Here is an 18,981-nt window from a genome sequence, read left to right on the forward strand (position 1 = left end):
AGGCCTCTGGAGCAGGGAGCACTGAGCACAGAGACGGCCAGAAAAGGCTCCTTAGAATGCGAGTCTCAGTGCCTTCTGTGCTATCTAGCAACCCATGCTTTGCTCTGGTTGGGCACCCACCAGGCCACAGCCCATTCTTGCCCTCACACACCTCATGCATCTCCTGGTGACCAGCGGGGCTCTTTTCTGGCCCTCCCACTCAATGTAACAGTGCCCTGCCATGCCTGCCCTCCTGCTCACCTGGCTCTGCCCTGCGCCCTAGACCCACCCCGGCCTGCTGAAGGACTGCTCCTGCAGTCATTTCCCATCCTATTCTCTCTCTAGATCATTCCCAGCACTACACAAATAATGCTCTAGAAACCCCCATTTTAAGAAAGCCCTCTAAGACCCTGCAACCCTCCCACTTCCATCCCCATTTCTCAACTCCCCTTCTCAGCAAAGCTTCATGCAGGAGTTGTCTGGACACGGTCTCAACTCTCCCATCTCCCATTCTCCCCACTACTCCTGGAGGGTCCTGGTCCCACACACCCCACAGCTCACTCTTGTTAAGATCATGCTGACCTCCATGACGCCATGTCCCAGGTGCACTTCCTGACTTTGCTCAGCCTTTAGGGGCCGTCAACACAATTGCCCACATCCCTTGAGATCCTTTGCTTGACCAAGTGTCCACAGCATCATGCGCCCCTTGTTCTCCTACCTTACAGGCTCCGACTCCTTTCTCTAGGCTCCCCTTCTCTTCTCTCTATACTCACCATGGGTGATCCTATCAGCCTGAAGGCATTAAAGAATCCCAACTACTAAGTCTGGCTCCTATGTATCCAGCTGACTACTAAGACATGTCCATACAGATACTGCAAAAAGCATTAAATGTAACACTGTGAGCCACGACTCCTTAACCCAGCTGCCCCCATCAGTCTCCTGCCCTGATTTTCCCCCGTCAGCAATGGCACTGACGTCCACCCAAGGCCTAGAAATCCAGGCCTCACCCGTAAGCCTCTATGGGGATGACCCAGTCTTCTCCCCACTGCCTGCGGGTAAGGCCATCAGTGACCGGCCCTCTTTACTGGCTGCTGTGCAAACAATGCCAGGTATCGTACTTGGCACAGGGCAAGCACTCAGTAACTGTCAGTTGGAAGACAGAAGAAGAAAGGAGGAGGCAGGAAAGGAGTATCAGGCTGACTGGACTGGCATCTATGTAAATCTTGATATCTAACTGTCCAGAATCTGAACTTGGAGGGACACATGAGGATGAACCGGAGAGTGTGAGATGAGAAAAGCTAAGGCTGTGACTACAGAATGAGCAGACTGCACCTGGTTATTTTGGGGTAAAGCCGCCTGATCCTTCCTAACACCAAGTTAAACAAATGCAAAGGTGGTTAAGAGAGATGTATTTGGGGCAGGAGGTCAGTGAGGAAACACGGGGGAAACAAAGCAACTTCTGAAATGAATATTCTTCAACCTTCCATACCAGTAAGGTGCTGTTTTTCATATTTGACATGTTCACTGTTTTTTAAATGCAGGGCACACATAAATAATTTGTGGTGAGATCATTCTAGACCAAGGACGCTTAGCATTATGGATCGAATTGTATCCCCCAATTGCTAAACTGTGAGAAAATCAATTTCTGCTTGTTAAAGCCACCCACTTGTGGTACTTCTGCTATAGCAGCACTAGAAAACTAAAACACTTAGTAATCTATTATTTAAGGAAAACCTTTAATCTACTTAAAAAAAAAACCACAAAACTGTTTAAAGAAAACGAAGACAGCTATAAAATTTAGAAGTTGTATATTTAAAAAAATTCTTCCAAAAAAAGGGCCTATGATTTAGCTATTCAAATGTAGCTTATAAAATTTGTAGATGAATCTAAAAATACTCTTTAAGTTGATCATGAGACAAAACAATATATTTAAAAAAGGCTAGTATGTATCTATTCTTTTCAAGGTGACAGCTAAAGCTCTCTTCTTGAGTAAAATGAGTTGGCATTAAAAAAAGAATGTCCAGAGGCTATTGGGCATTGGTGTAAACTTTATGTACCTTGGAGAAGTGTGTCTTGTCTGAAGATGTTAGGTTCTTTGATTTCCTAGGTCGTAAGAATGGCACTGGAAGGACTGTCCCCATGAGTCCCTCCTCCCACTGAAGCTGTATCTATTTGTGTCCCTGAGCACACCTTCTGGAGCCCTGGTGTCATAGTGGTTAAGAGCTTGGCTGCTAAGCAAAAGGTCGGCAGTCCAAATCTATCAGCCACTCCTTGGAAACCCTATGGGGCAGTTCCACTCTGTCCTATAGGGTCGCTATGAGTTGGAACCGACTTGATAGAACCTAACAACAACAACGGGGAACCCTGTCCTGTCTTTGGGAGACCTGGTTTGAGGATGTTTTCCTTAGCCTTCCTGTGACGTGCTGATCTCAGGGAGCACTTTCGTGTTAACGTCACGAGGCCCCTGGGAGGAACCTGGCATTCATCTGTGTGGTAAAAGGTACATACATCTGTTTTCCCGGTATATCGCCTTGAAGTATGTTACTAAATGAGTATAGGTTACGTCCTTAAAGAGAGACCATGTCGATGAATGAATGAATCATATTAGTGATGTTTCTACAAACATTACCAAGAAGGGCTCAGTCTAGTACCCAGTCTGTATATTCTTGTTCCTGTAACCCACACATGTATGCCGAACAACCAGTTAGAATATAGGACTTTTGCTGACAGGAAGTGCTGGGGTGGGAATAGAAGTTCCCTGTGCATAAACCTGTGGGCCTACCGCTCTAGGGTCCTCTCTCTGCCTGGGGAGCAGGCGTGCCCGACAGAAGTCTGTGGGGTCACATGCCTGGACTGCCAGAGCAGCGGGCTGTCCTCCAGCACTGCTTCCCCAGTGGGGGTCTAGGCCTTGGGGAAGCCACCCTGACTGGGAGGTCGGCCTGCCACATTCTGCCTTCAGAGTTAGCACGCCTCCTTGCCCACAGATAAAGCCTTTGTCCTTCAATATCAATTTTATCAGGCACATGGCTGCTATTTTTATCCCCAATTGCTTTCTTTAATCTTTTGTTCCTGCAGGAGTTGTCTGCAGTCATGATCCCAACTCTTTCATCTCCTGTTCTCCCCAGAGCTCCAGCAGGGACCTGGTCCCTTGTCCAATAGCTCGTCCTTTTTTTAAAATTGTATTTTGTTGTTGAGAATATACATAGCAAAACATACACCAATTCAATCATTTCTACATGTATAATTCAGTGACACTGATTATATTCTTCAAGTTATGCCACCATTCTACCCTCCTTTACTGAGTTGTTCCTCCTCCACTAACATAAACTCACTGCCCCCTACGGTTCCCATCTACATTTTCGAGTTGTCACTTTGATCCCATATAGACAGTTCTTAAAAGAACATAATGCTCAAGGCGGACACATTTTTTAATAGTTATGCTAAACTATTGTTTGGTTTTAAGAAGACTTCAGGCAATATTTTTGGTTTAAGTTTTTAAAGATTATCTCAGGGGAATAGTTTCAGGGGTTCATCTAGCCACCATGGCTCCGGAAAGACTGGAGTCCATAAGAATTTCAATTCTGTTCTGCATATCCCCTCCTTTGATCAGGATTCTGCTATAGAATCTTTGATCGAAATGTTCAGCAATGGTAGACGGGCACAATCCAGTTCTTCTGGTTGTATGGCAAAGGAGGCAGTTGTTCATGGAGGCTATTACCATGGCTCATTCTTATTAAGGCTCACTCTTACGTGCATGTGTGTGTGTATATATATTGTGCTGAAAATATACCCAACAAAATATTCGTCAATTCAACAAACTTCTACATGTATAACTCAGTGACACTGATTATATTCTTCGTGTTGTTCTGCTTTACTTGTCTCATTTCTCAATTCATTCGGCACTTAGGCAGGGAAAGGGAGACTTGTTTATTGGGTCCCCTCAAAAGCGCCAACAGGAAAACACCTTCTGATTTGGTATGTGATTTACATTCAACTTTTCAGCAACACATCTTCTGAGTCAAAGCAAGAACAACAATATGATTCAATTAAAAATGTCACAATATTGACACATTTAGAGTTAGGAGTAAATAGTACTTCTACTCAGAGTTGGAAAACAAGTCATGAAGAATAGTGACACTGAGGAGGGGAGAGAGACTGGTGGGTTAAGCTGCTGATTATGAGTGAGGGTGGAGGAGTGCGTTCCGATCGAGTGCACACAGTCTGAGCAGACATTCCAACTAGTCAGCAACTATGACTACTTTGGTGAAGAATGGAGCTTTTAGGAGAAAGCACAGAGGTAAAAAAGAATTTTTTTTTTTTAAAAATAAAAACTAATATTCAAATAATAAATGTTCTTATAAAGGTGTACAAATATTTAGGAAAAATTTGAAAGAGATTTTTTTGGTTAATGCTTAGTATTACACAGGAGTAGTTAGATACAAAATCTTTTACCACAGGAGCAGAAGTGTAAAACCAGGAAATACACAAACACAAACTCGGTGTAGAAAGCAGACCGGGAGGAAGACCCAGCATGTCATCAGGAGGTCTGGTTAAACAATGATGGCCGGTCATTTTTCGTCCTTTTACTCTTCTATATTTGCACATTTTCGTAAGTACGCCAGGGTTAATCTTATAAGGGAGAAAAAAAAAAGAACTACAACAAACTTTCTTTAAAAACATAAACAGATGGGAAAAAATCCATCACTTAATTAGATACACGATACTGCAGCATAATCTGACTCTCTTGCGGTTCTGATGTTTGAGTTACAATAAAACAGAAGCTTAACGTGAAAGGAAACCCAGAGTCACATCAGTGTCCACCCCGCCCAGGACCACGCCCTGCCGCCTGCCTCTCCGTCCTCCCCCAGTACCTGGGAGACCTCCATCCACTAACAGTCGGCGCGTGGATCATTAGTTCTCTGGCACTGAAGCCGTCTTCATGTCCAGACGAGCTGACGACTACAAATCCAATCTTGTGGGGCATTCTGCACGGCTGGGGCTGTTGATAAATGCAAAAGAGAGTTCTTTAAAACGAAGGAATTTAGTAAAATAACATTTACAGTGTTAGTGCCTTCATGTACATGCACGGTAATTCGTAACGTGAATTTTTCCAACACTTTCAAAATCTTTTGTTTTTTCTTAAAAATTTTTATAGGCTCTTCTAAGTTGACTCGAAGTACGATATCTTGAGTATATCCCAACTAAATTTAGAGACCACCTCAAGAATAGCTTTCAAGCACTGAACACTAATGACTGAAGACTAGGACATCATATATGAAGAAAGCAAAAGATCATTAAAAAGACAGGAAAGATGGAGGACATCTAGGTCAACTGGCATAACAAAGTTTGGAGTAAAGGAGAATGAAGAACACCAAACACTCAAGGAAAATATTAGCCCGAGAGACAAAAGGGCCACGTAAACCACAGACTCCACCAGCCTGAGACCAGAAGAACCAGATGGTGCGCGGCAACCACCAATGATAGCCCTCACAGGGAACATAACACAGTCCCTGACGAAGCTGAAAAAACGTGCAGAGCTCAGTCACATAAAAAGACCAGACTTAATGGTCTGACAGAGACTGGAGGAATCCCTGAAACTATGGCCACCAGACACTCTGTTAACCCAGAACTAAAACCATTCCTGAAGCCCACTCTTCAGACATAGACTGGACTATAAAACAAATAAATAATACTCGTGAGGAGTGTGCTTCTTAGTTCAATCAGACACACGAGACCAAATGGTCAGCTCCTGTCTTGAGGCAAGATGAGGAGGCAGGAAAGGACAGGAACTGGTTGAATGGATACAAGAAATATGGGGTGAAAAAGGGGTGAGTGCAGTCACGTTGTGGGGATTGCAACAAATGTCACATAACAATACGTGTATAAATTTTTGTATGAAAAATTTACTTGAGCTGTAAACATTCACCTAAAGCACAACTAAAAAAAAAAAAAAAAAGAAAGAAAAGGCCAATGAATGTCAGAAGATACCATGAAACTTGCTGTTGAACATCCAGTAGCTAAAGCAAATGGAAGAAATGATGAAGTAAAAGAGCTGAGCAGAAGACTTCAAAGGGGAGCTTGAGAGGACAAAGTATTATAATGAAATGAGCAAGACCTGGAGTTAGAAAACCAAAGGGAAGAACATGCTCAGCATTTCTCAAGCTGAAAGAACTGAAAAAAAAAAAAAAAAAATTCGAGCCTCAAGTTGCAATAGTGAAGGATTCTATGGGTAAGATATTGAATGAAAGAGGAAGCATCAGGGGAAGGTGGAAAGAATACAGTCACTGAACCAAAAAGAATAATTGGTCAATGTTCAACCATTTCGGGAGAAAGCATATGATCAAGAACCAACGGTACTGAAGGAAGAAGTCTAAGCTGCACTGAAGGCATTGGTGAAAAACGAGGATCCAGGAATTGATGGAATATCGATTGAGATGTTGCAACAAATGAATGCAGTGCTGCAAGCACTCACTCATCTATGCCAAGAAATTTGGAAGACAGCTACCTGGCCAACGAACTGGAAGAGATCCATATTTGTGTCCACTGCAAAGAAAGGTGATCCAATCAAATGTGGAAATTATCAAACAATATCATTAATATCACACACAAGAAAAATTTTGCAGAAGATCATTCAAAAGTGGCTACAGCAGTAAATCAACATGGAACTGCCAGAAATTCAAGCTGGATTAAGAAGAGGATGTGGAATGAGGGGAATCGTTGCTGATGTCCGATGGCTCTTGACTGAAAGCAGAGAATACCAGAAAGATGTTTACCTGTGTTTTATTGACTATGCAAAGGCATTCGACTGTGTGGATCATAACAAATTATGGATAACATTGTGAAGAACGGGAATTCCAGAACACTTAATTGTGCTCATGTGGAAACTATATTTAGACCAAGAGGCAGTCATTCAAACAGAACAAGGGGATACTGTGTGGTTTAAACATCAGAAAGGGTGTGTGTTGGGGTTGTATCCTTTCACCATAATAATTCAACCTGTACGCTTAGCAAACAGTTTCAGAAGTTGGACTATGTGAAGAAGAATGCGGCATCAGAATTGGAGGAAGACTCATTGATAACCTGGGTTATGCAATGACACAACCTTGCTTGCTGCAAGTGAAGAAGACTTGAAGCACTTACTGATGAAGATCAAAGACCACAGTCTTCAGTACGCATTACACTTCAACAGAAAGAAAACAAAAATCTTCTCAACTGGACCAACAGGCAACATCACGATAAACGGAGAAAATACTGACGTTGTAAAGGATTTCATTTTACTTGGATCCACAATCAATGCCCATGAAAGCAACAACCAAGAAATCAAATGTGGTATTGCATTGGGCAAATCGGCTGCAAAAGACCTCTTTAAAGTGTTAAAAAGCAAAGGTGTCACTTTTAGGACCAAGGTGTGCCTGACCCAAGCCATGATATTTTTCAATTGCCTCATATGCATGTTAAGCTGGTCAATGACTAAGGAAGATTGAAGAAGAACTGATGCCTTTGAATTATGGTGCTGGCGAAGAATACTGAATATACCATGGGCTGTCAAAAGAATGAACACATTTTTCTTGTAAGAAGTATAGTCAGAATGCTCCTTAGAAGCAAGGACAGTAAGACTTCATCTTACATACTCTGGACATGTTATCGGGGGGACCAGTCCATAAAGAAGCACATCATGCTTGGTAAAGTAGAGCGTTGGTGAAAAAGAGGAAGACCATCAATGAGATGGACTGACAGTGGCTGCAACAATGGACTCGAACATAGCAACAATTGTGAGGATGGCGCAGGACTGAGCAGTGCTTTATTACCTTGTACACAGGGTTGCTATGGGTTGGAACTGACTCAAAGGCTTCTAACAACAACCTAACAACAGAAGTTTACTTAAGATTCTTAGTTACCTTGAATTTTCCAAATATATATCCAAAAAGTTAGTAACTTACCCAATGAGTAGAGAAAAAGGCCATTTAACCAAGCCACGAAGTACAAAATTGTACATTAAGTACAAACACCTGCATAAAGAGCTTCTTGAACGACTGACTCAAAGGATATATTTAAATGTTGGTTGAATGGTTCTTTTTCATGTCTTGATTTTGCTAGTGAACCTGACTTAGTTCACAGTTCAGTATCGTCATTCTGAGGGTAGGTTTGTCATGTTTATTTTTGCCTGTTAGGCGTTGATCCTCTCCGCATTTGAAAACAGCACCTCCATGTCAGTTTTCTTTGGTGATGGTGCCCACCCCAGCACTAGTTCTGGCACAGCTGACAACCCACTCCCCTACCCAGTACTCCTCACTCCCCATACGCAGTGGGCACATTTCTCAGGCCTTAGCAATCCATGAATTTCATGACCCTGGCCACAATACCTAATTTCTTCTGGGATGGGAACATGAATATGTGACCCAAATTGGACCAATGAGACTCAATCCCAGTACTTGGTTGGGACTCCTGGGAAAGAGAAGCCTTCTTGTTGTTGTTAGGTGCTGTCAAGTCAGTTCCGACTCATAGCGAACCTACGTGTAACAGAACAAAACACTGCCCAGTCCTGTGCCATCCTCATAATCGTTGCTACGTTTGCGCCCATTGTTACAGTCACTGTGTCAGTCCATCTTGTCCAGCGCCTTCCTCTTTTCCGCTGACCCTCTACTTTACCAAGCATGATGTTCTTCTTCAGGGACTGGTCCCTCCTGATAACATGTCCAAAGTACGTAATACGAAGTCTTACCATCCTCGCTTCCAAGGAGCACTCTGGTTGTATTTCTTCCAAGACAGACTTGTTCATTCTTCTGGCAGTTCATGGTACATTCAATAATCTTCACCAACACCATAATTCAAAGGAATCAATTCTTCTTCTGTCTTCCTTATTCACTGTCTGGCTTTCACATGCATATTTTGTTGTTGTTGTTAGGTGCTGTTGAGGTGATTCTGACTCATAGTGACTCTATGTACAATTGAACAAAACACTGCCTGGTCCTGAGCTATCCTCACAATTTTTGTTATGCTTGAGCCCACTGCTGCAGCCACTGTGTCAATCATCTCGTTAAGGGCTTTCCTCTTTTTTGCTGACCCTCTACTTGACGAAGCATGATGTCCTTCTCCGGGGACTGATCCCTCCTGAGAACATGTCCAAAGTATGTGAGACTTAGTCTCCCCATCCTTGCTTCCAAGGAGCATTGTGGTTGTACTTCTTCCAAGACAGATTTGTTCGTTCTTTTGGCAGTCCATGATATATTCAATATTCTTTGCCAACACCACAATTCAAAGGCATCAATTCTTCTTTGGTCTTCCTTATTCATTGTCCAGCTTTCATGTACATATGAGTGACTGAAAACACCATGGCTTGGGTCAGGTGTACCTTAGACTTCAAGGTGACATCTTGAAATCAGTTTCTCATTAAACAATACATATTATAAAGCTTTTCAACACTTTAAAGAGGTCTTCTGCAGCAGATTTGTCCAATGCAAATATTGCAATATTTGACTGCTGCTTCCACGAGTGTTGATTGTGGATCTAAGTAAAATGAAATTCTTGACAACTTTAACCTTTTTTCTGTTTATCATGATGTTGCTTATTGGTCCAGTTGAAAAGATTTCTGTTTTCTTTATGTTGAGGTGTAATCCATACTGAAGGCTGTGGTCTTTGATCTTCATCAGTAACCGCTTCAAGTCCTCCTCACTTTCAGCAAGCCGGGTTCTGTCATCTGCATATTGCTGGTTGTTAATGAGTCTGCCTCCAATCCTGATGCTGCATTCTTCTTCATACAGTCCAACTTCTTGGATTATTTGCTCAGCATACAGATTGAATAGGTATGGTGAAAGGATACAAGTCTGACGCACACTTTTCCTGACTTTAAACCACACAGTATCCCCTTATTCTGTTCGAACAACTGTGTCTTGATCTATCTACAGCTTCCTCATGAGTACAATTAAGCATTCTGGAATTCCCATTCTTCACAATGTTACCCATAATTTGTTACGATCCACACAGCCGAATGTCTTTGCATAGTCAATAAAACACAGGTAAACATCTTTCTGGTATTCTCTGTTTTTAGCCAGGATCCATCTGACATTAGCAATGATATCCTTCATTCTATGTCCTCTTCTGAATACAGCTTGAATTTCTGGCAGTTACCTGAAGATGTACCGCTAAAGCCTCATTGGAATGATCTTCGGCAAAAATTCTTTTTCCATGTGATATTAATGATACTGTTCGATAATTTCCACATTCAGTTGGATCACTTTTCTTGGGAATAGGCATAAATATGGATCTCTTCCAGTTGGGTGGCCAGGTAGCTAGCTGTCTTCTAAATCTCTTGGTGTAGACGAGTGTGCACTTCCAGCGCTGCATCCGTTTGTTGAAACATCTCAATTGGTATTCTGTCAATTCCTGCAGCCTTGTTTTTCACCAATGCCTTCAGTGCAGCTTGAACTTCTTCCCTCAGTACCATCAGTTCCCGATCATATGCTACCTCCTGAAGTGGCTTAACGTTGGCCAATTATTTTTGGTATAGTGACTCCATGTATTTCTTCCATCTTCTTATTTATTTATTTTTATTCCTTCCATCTTCTTTTGAAGCTTCCTGGGTCATTTAATATTTTCCCCGTAAACTCCTTCAACAGTGCAACTCTAGGCTTGAATTTTTCTTCAGTTCTTTCAGCTTGAGAAATGCCAAGTGTGTTCTTCACTTTTGGTTTTCTATCTCCAGGTCTTTGCATATGTCATTATAATACTTTGTCTTCTCAAGCTACCCTTTGAAATCTGTTCAGCTTTTTTACTTCATCATTTCTTCCTTTCACTTTATCTAGTCAACATTCTAGAGTAAGTTTCGTTTCTTCTGACATCCATTTTGGTCTTTTCTTTCTTTCTTGTCTTTTTACTAATCTCTTGCTTTCTTTACGTATGATGTCCTGGATGTCATTCCACAACTCCTTTGGTCTTCGGTCATTAGTGTTCAATGCGTCAAATCTATTTTTGAGATGGTCACTAAACTCAAGTGGGGCATACTCAAGGTCATACTTCGGCTCTCATTGACCTGTTCTATGAGGCGACTGAAAACATCATGGTTTGGGTTAGGCACAACTTAGTCTTCAAAGTGACATCTTTGCTTTTTAATTTGTTATGATCCACACAGTCAAATGCCTTTGCATAGTCAATAAAATATGCAATACATCCTTTGATTTCCTGACTGCTGCTTCCATGGGCATTTATTGTGGATCCAAGTGAAATGACATCCTTGACAATGTATATCTTCAATTACCACGAGATGTTGCTTATTGGTTCAGTTGTGAGGATTTTTGTTTTCTTTATGTTGAGGTGTAATCCATTCTGAAGGGTGTAGTCTTTTTCTTTTTATTGTGCTTTAGATGAAGGTTTACAGAGCAAATCAATTTCTCATTAAACAATAAACATATTGTTTTTTGACACCGGTTGCCAACCCAATGATGTGTCAACACCTTCTCTTTCTCCACCTTAGGTTCCCCATTTCCATTTGTCCAGCTTTCCTGTCCCTTCTGCCTTCTCATCCTTGCCCCTGGGCTGGTGTGCCATTTTAGTCTTGTATACATGGTTGAGTTATATGTATTATTATTTTATGGGCCTGTCTAACCTTTGGCTGAAAGTTGAACTTCAGGAATGACTTCAGTAGTGAGTTAAAAGGGTGTCCAGGGGCCATACTCTCGGGTTTCTCCAGTCTCCATTAAACCAGTAAGTCTGGTCTTTTTTTTGTCAGCTTGAATTTTGTTCTATATTTTTCTCCAGCTCTGTCCGGGACCCTCTATTATGATCCCTATCACAGCAGTTGTTGGGGGTAGCTGGGCACTATCTAGTTGTGCTGGACTCAGTCTGGTGGAGGCTGTGGTAGTTGCGGTCCATTAGTTCTTTGGACTAATATTTCCCTTGTGTCTACAGTTTTCTTCATTCTCTCTTATTCCACCAGATGAGATGGGACCAGTGGAGTATCTTAGATGGCTGCTCACAAGCTTTTAAGACCCCAGATGCTACTCTATGTCCTCCGAGACCATGGACCCCACAGCCCTCAGCCCAGTAACTTGGTCTCTCAGGGAGTTTGGACGTGTCTATGAAGCTTTCATGACTTTGCCTTGGTCAAGTTGTGCTGACTTTCACAGTATTGTGTACTGTCTTACCCTTCACCAAAGTTATCTTTATCTGTTGTCTAGTTCATGTTTTTCCCTCCCTGTACCTCCCCTCCCTCATTTCCATCAAAGATTGTTGGCTTCTGTGTGTAAATCTTTTCATGAGTTTTTATAATAGTGGTCTCATACAATGTTTGTTCTTTTGTGATTGACTTATTTCACTTAGCATAATGCCCTCCAGATTCATCCATGTTGTGAGATGTTTCACAGATTCATCACTGTTCTTTATCATTGCATAGTATGCCACTCTGTGCATGTACCATAGTTTATCCATTCATTTGTTGATGGGAACTTAGGTTGTTCCCATCTTTTGCTATTGTGAATAATGCAGCAACGAACATGGGTCTACATATGTCTATTCATGTGACGGCTCTTATTTCTCTAGGATGTATTCCTAGAGTGGGATGGCTGAATCATACGGTATTTCTATTTCTAGCTTTTTTAAGGAAGTGCCATAATGTTTCCCAAAATGATTGTACCATTTTGCATTCCCACCAGCAGTGCAGAAGGGTTCCAATCTCGCCACAGCTTCTTCAACATTTGTTATTTTCTGCTTTTTGATTTGTGCCAGTAATGTGGGAGTGAGAAGGTATCTGTAGTTTTGATTTGCATTTCTCCAATGGCTAGTGATTGCCAGCCTTTCTTCGTGTCTGTTAGCCATCTAAATGTCTTCTTTGGTGAAATGTCTATTGATATCTTTTGCCCATTTTTTAATTAAATTATTAGTCTTTCTGTTGTAGAGGTATTGGATTTTCCTACAGAGATTAGATCTTTGTTGGATTTGTCATAGCCAAAACATTTTTTTCCCCAGTCTGTAGGCTCTCCTTTTACTCTTTTGGTGAAGTCTTTTGATAAGCAAACAGTTTAATTTTTAGGAGACTCCGGCTATCTAGCTTATCTTCTGGTGTTTGTATATTGTTAGTTATGGTGTGTATCCTATTTATGCTGTGTATTAAGGGCTTTAGCATTGACTCTATTTTTTCTTCTATGATCTTTATAGTTTTTGGTTTTATATTAGGTCTTTGATCTATTTTGAATTAGTTTTTGTGTATGCTGTGACGTATGGGTACTGTTTCATTTTTTTTAGGTGGACATCCAGTTTTGCCAGCACCATTTGTTAATAGGCTATCTTTTCCCCATTTGATGGACTTTGAGCCCTTGTCACAGATCAGGTGATAGTAGGCGGATGTATTTACATCTTGGTTCTTGATTCTGTTCCTGAACGCTGTAGTTTTCGATCTTCATCAGTAAGTGCTTCAAGTCTTCTTTGCTTTTAGCCAGTAAGGTTATGTCATCTGCATATCACAGGTTGATAATGAGTCTTCTACCAATCCTGATGGCACATTTTTCTTCATATAGTCCAGCTTCTTGGATTATTTGCTCAGCATACAGAATTAATAAGTATGGGGAAAGGATAAAACCCTGACACACACCTTCCTTGATTTTAAACCATGCAGTACCCCCTTGCTCTGTTTGAATGACTGCCTCTTTGTCTATGTACAGGTTCTGCATGAGGACGATTAAGTGTTCTGTAATTCCCATTCTTTGAAACGTTATCTATAATTCGTTATGATCCACAAAGTCAAATGCCTTTGCATAGTCAATAAAACACAGGTAAACATTGGGACTGCTGGCTGTAGGATATGTGCCTGGGGCTGCTGGAAGTCATCCCATGGGGAGGTCATGCCAGACAGTGGTGCTAACCCCATGGGGCGGTCATGCCAAAGAGATGCTGAGAGACATCTTTGGAGGCCTTAGATCCAGCCATATTTAAAGCCAAAACTATTCTTTTTTTTTTTTTTTATTAACTTTTATTAAGCTTCAAGTGAACGTTTACAAATCCAATCAGTCTGTCACATATAAGTTTACATACATCTTACTCCGTACTCCCACTTGCTCTCCCCCTATTGAGTCAGCCCTTTCAGTCTCTCCTTTCGTGACAATTTTGCCAGCTTCCCTCTCTCTCTATCCTCCCATCCCCCCTCCAGACAAGAGATGCCAATACAATCTCAAGTGTCCACCTGATATAATTAGCTCACTCTTCATCAGCATCTCCCTCCCACCCGCTGACCAGTCCCTTTCATGTCTGATGAGTTGTCTTCGGGGATGGTTCCTGTCCTGTGCCAACAGAAGGTCTGGGGACCATGGCCGCCGGGATTCCTCTAGTCTCAGTCAGACCATTAAGTATGGTCTTTTTATGAGAATTTGGGGTCTGCATCCCACTGATCTCCTGCTCCCTCAGGAGTTCTCTGTTGTGCTCCCTGGCAGGGCAGTCATCGATTGTGGCCGGGCACCAACTAGTTCTTCTGGTCTCAGGATGATGTAGGTCTCTGGTTCACGTGGCCCTTTCTGTCTCTTGGGCTCTTATTTGTCGTGTGACCTTGGTGTTCTTCATTTTCCTTTGCTCCAGGTGGGTTGAGACCAATTGATGCATCTTAGATGGCCACTTGTTAGCATTTAAGACCCCAGATGCCACATTTCAAAGTGGGATGCAGAATGTTTTCATAATAGAATTATTTTGCCAATTGACTTAGAAGTCCCCTCAAACCATGGTCCCCAGACCCCTGCCCTTGTTCCGCTGACCTTTGAAGCATTCATTTTATCCCGGAAACTTCTTTGCTTTTGGTCCAGTCCAATTGAGCTGAGCTTCCATGTATTGAGTGTTGTCCTTCCCTTCACCTAAAGCAGTTCTTATCTACTGATTAATCAATAAAAAACCCTCTCCCTCCCTCCCCGCCTCGTAACCACAAAAGTATGTGTTCTTCTCAGTTTTTACTATTTCTCAAGATCTTATAATAGTGGTCTTATACAATATTTGTCCTTTTGCCTCTGACTAATTTCGCTCAGCATAATGCCTTCCAGGTTCCTCCATGTTATGAAATGTTTCACAGATTTTGTCACTGTTCTTTATCGATGTGTAGTATTCCATTGTGTGAATATACCACAATTTATTTACCCATTCATCCGTTGATGGACACCTTGGTTGCTTCCAGCTTTTTGCTATTGTAAACAGAGCTGCAATAAACATGGGTGTGCATATATCTGTTTGTGTGAAGGCTCTTGTTTCTCTAGGGTATATTCTGAGGAGTGGGATTTCTGGGTTGTATGGTAGTTCTATTTCTAACTGTTTAAGATAACGCCAGATAGATTTCCAAAGTGGTTGTACCATTTTACATTCCCACCAGCAGTGTATAAGAGTTCCAATCTCTCCGCAGCCTCTCCAACATTTATTATTTTGTGTTTTTTGGATTAATGCCAGCCTTGTTGGTGTGAGATGGAATCTCATCGTAGTTTTAATTTGCATTTCTCTAATGGCTAATGATCGTGAGCATTTTCTCATGTATCTGTTGGCTGCCTGAATATCTTCTTTAGTGAAATGTGTGTTCATATCCTTTGCCCACTTCTTGATTGGGTTGTTTGTCTTTTTGTGGTTGAGTTTTGACAGAATCATGTAGATTTTAGAGATCAGGCGCTGGTCGGAGATGTCATAGCTGAAAATTCTTTCCCAGTCTGTAGGTGGTCTTTTCACTCTTTTGGTGAAGTCTTCAGATGAGCATAGGTGTTTGATTTTTAGGAGCTCCCAGTTATCGGGTTTCTCTTCATCATTTTTGGTAATGTTTTGTATTCTGTTTATGCCTTGTATTAGGGCTCCTAGGGTTGTCCCTATTTTTTCTTCCATGATCTTTATCGTTTTAGTCTTTATGTTTAGGTCTTTGATCCACTTGGAGTTAGTTTTTGTGCATGGTGTCAGGTATGAGTCCTGTTTCATTTTTTTGCAAATGGATATCCAGTTATGCCAGCACCATTTGTTAAAAAGGCTATCTTTTCCCCAGTTAATTGACACTGGTCCTTTGTCAAATATCAGCTGCTCATACGTGGATGGATTTATATCTGGGTTCTCAATTCTGTTCCATTGGTCTATGTGTCTGTTGTTGTACCAGTACCAGGCTGTTTTGACTACTGTGGCTGTATAATAGGTTCTGAAGTCAGGTAGAGCAAGGCCTCCCACTTTCTTCTTCTTTTTCAGTAATGCTTTGCTTATCCGGGGCTTCTTTCCCTTCCATATGAAATTGGTGATTTGTTTCTCTATCCCCTTAAAATATGACATTGGAATTTGGATCGGAAGTGCGTTATATGTATAGATGGCTTTTGGTAGAATAGACATTTTTACTATGCAAAACTATTCTTGAACTCTTTGGTTATTTTTCAGTTGCCAAGCCAACAAATTCCTTTGTTCAAACCAGTCTGAGTTAGGTTTAAGTCATTTGCAACCAAAAGAGTTCTCACCAAAACAGAGGATAAAGAAGAATTCACCAATAGTTTCTCAGGAATAGGACGTTATTGTTAGGTGCCACAGAGTCAGTTCTGAAGCACAGCGACTCTATGTACAACAGAATGAAACACTGCCTGGTCCTGTGCCGTCCTTGCAATAGTTATGCTTCAGCCCATTAGGAATAGAATATACTAGTAATCTAAATTCTCAGACACAGCTGACAGAAACATATCCCACACGAAATTTTGCTTACTGTAAAACGCCTGATGCACGACCTAGACTTTTAGTTTCATTGAGAACTTGAAGAAGACCATTTCAATAAATGGTAGACAGATAGCTGCTAACGTTTCTTGGAACGTATGAACAAAGGAATTAAAAACACAATGACAAATCGTGATTAAAGAGCCTAGTTATTGTTTACACAAAGTTCACTGCAGGATATCACAGTATTGGAGAAAAACTACATTAACCCAGAAAATAAGAAAAAGCAAGGCTCCAAAATGTTATGTGTGGCTTTCTATCCATGGTCTGCTGGCCAGTCCCACCTGCACTCTGCACACCCTGGGCGACAGACAGAATTCATCCTCCCCAAAACGCCCAGGCTGCAGCTAAGCCCCTGCTGCCCCTTCCTGTGTCCTGCCACCTTCTTCTGGGTCACTCGGGCTCTGAGCCTGCGGTTCCTTTTCCCGTGAGCACTGTATACAGTCCAGTGCTTTGCCTCACTGGTTCTGCCTTTGAAATGGCTATTTATTGAGCACACTCCTTCATCTCTGTCCCACTGTCTTTCCTAGACAATTACAATGGCCTGGTCTCCCTTCTGGAGCACGTGTCCTCCAACTCATGTCACACACTCCTGCCAGATCACCCTTCCTAAACATAGTTCGAGAACCCACCATGGGCTTTCTGCCTAGGATTCAAGTCCTTGCTTTGTCCTGACCCAATGTGCTTTTCCAACCCTCATTTCTGGTCATGAATTTTAAGGTCCAGCCAAACTTAACGAAAGCTCAGTCATATCCCTCTGCTCACAATTCCCCAAATCTTTTGATCATCGTCAGTCAGTCCCTATTCCACCCTGAAAAGACTAGGTATCTATTAAACATTTCCAACTGAATATGATTACCCATCTTGAAATTCTAAACTTGAAATATTCTTAATGTTGTCCAACATCTGTGTAGCACTTACTCCTTTACACAGTATTTTCACTTTGATATGGACGTACACTTTATACCACTTACTCTGTGCCTGGGACGGTTCTTAGCACCTGGCACATATATATTTTCATAACAACTCTATGGCATAGGCACCATCATCGCCTCAGCTTTAGAGACGAGGAAACTGAGGCACAGAGAGGTCCTCGCCCAAAGTCATACAGCTTAGTAAGCCATGCAAGCAGGATCGGTTCTTAGGTAGTTGGGTTCCAGAGTCTTCCCGTCTTGACCAATATACTGTGCTATGGAGCTTAGACTTAAAGGAAGGACTTTTAAAGCTGAGATGGAAGATGCAGACACTATACTATGCTGCACCAATACCCCAATAAACCAAAAACAAAGCACTGACACTTGTGAACCGTTAGAAGAAATGCCTGGACACTGCAGAGGCAACACTATCACTTCAGTTTGGGTCCCTTTTCAGAAAGGATCCCATTTTGGCCCACTCCTGCCCAAAAAACTTCCACCTTATACCCTACAGTGTCCTTTGTGTAAACCTTCAAGTAATTATGTGGGATACTTGAGTGGCACCAAGGGATGTTACTTTGAGCATCTATAAAAACCATTATAACTTTGGGAAGAACAGAAGTTTGCTGAGTGATGAGTTATCAGATGGTCTTCCTGACCTGGAAGCATGTGGGATCCCGGCTGCCCTACCACACAGCTACTCTCCCCAGCAAGTGCCAGGCTGCAGTCCTCCATCAGCAACAATACTCACTGTTGTTGTTGTTACCTGCCCCTGACTCATGCTATCTCAGGCACAGCTGTAACGCTGCCCGGTCCTGCACCATCCCCAAGATTGGTTGTGGACTGAACTCTTGTGATCCACAGGGCTTTCATTGGCTGATTTTTGGAAGGAGATCCCCAGGCCTTTCTTCCTTGTCCGTCTTAGTCTTAAGTCTCACTGAAACCTGTTCAGCATCATAGCAACATGCAAGCCTCCACTGACAGGCAGATGGTGGCTGCCTGAGCCTCCCTCATGGAAGGCAAGAATTCTACCACTGAACCTCCACTGCACTGATTCCTTAATAGGGTTATGCTTGTACAGGCACAGCAGAAGGTAAAACCAGGGGTTCCTTTCATGAAGTCTACTTTTCAGTATGTATCAGGTTCATCGATAGTTAAAAATTAAAGCTAAAACTCAATTTAACCACTTCCAAAAATTTTGCTACAAGGCTAGGAAACAAAACTTGTTGCTAGTTTTCATTTCAAGAAAACCTAAATGTCATACAATTAAGCTGATTTTTGTTTGAACAAGTAATCTTAGGGATTTGAAATGCCCCAGAGAATATTAAACTTAAGCACAAAAAAAAGGATCACCATTTAACCTACACAGGGACAGAGGAACATTCTTCAATCTTTTGATCAACAG

General features: G+C 41.9%; 1 protein-coding gene across 7 annotated transcripts in view; it reads right to left on the reverse strand.

The window, feature by feature from the left end:
• The window catches only part of CEP104 (centrosomal protein 104), a 53,070-nt gene that overhangs the window by 33,199 nt on the left and 890 nt on the right, over positions 1 to 18,981 (reverse strand). For 6 of the 7 annotated variants that reach the window (XR_010321272.1, XM_023552133.2, XM_023552132.2 and 3 more), the window contains exon 2: positions 4,851 to 4,978. Coding sequence is in view for 5 of the 7 variants with exons in the window: in XM_023552133.2 (XP_023407901.2) it covers positions 4,851 to 4,963 (113 nt within the window). In the remaining 2 variants the exon portion in view is untranslated. Of the gene's footprint in view, positions 1 to 4,431; positions 4,609 to 4,850; positions 4,979 to 18,981 lie in introns of those variants that run through there. The other variant, XM_064281138.1, reaches the window with a different exon arrangement.

Source organism: Loxodonta africana, chromosome 3, assembly GCF_030014295.1.
Source record: "Loxodonta africana isolate mLoxAfr1 chromosome 3, mLoxAfr1.hap2, whole genome shotgun sequence".
Taxonomy (NCBI): Eukaryota; Metazoa; Chordata; class Mammalia; order Proboscidea; family Elephantidae; genus Loxodonta; species Loxodonta africana.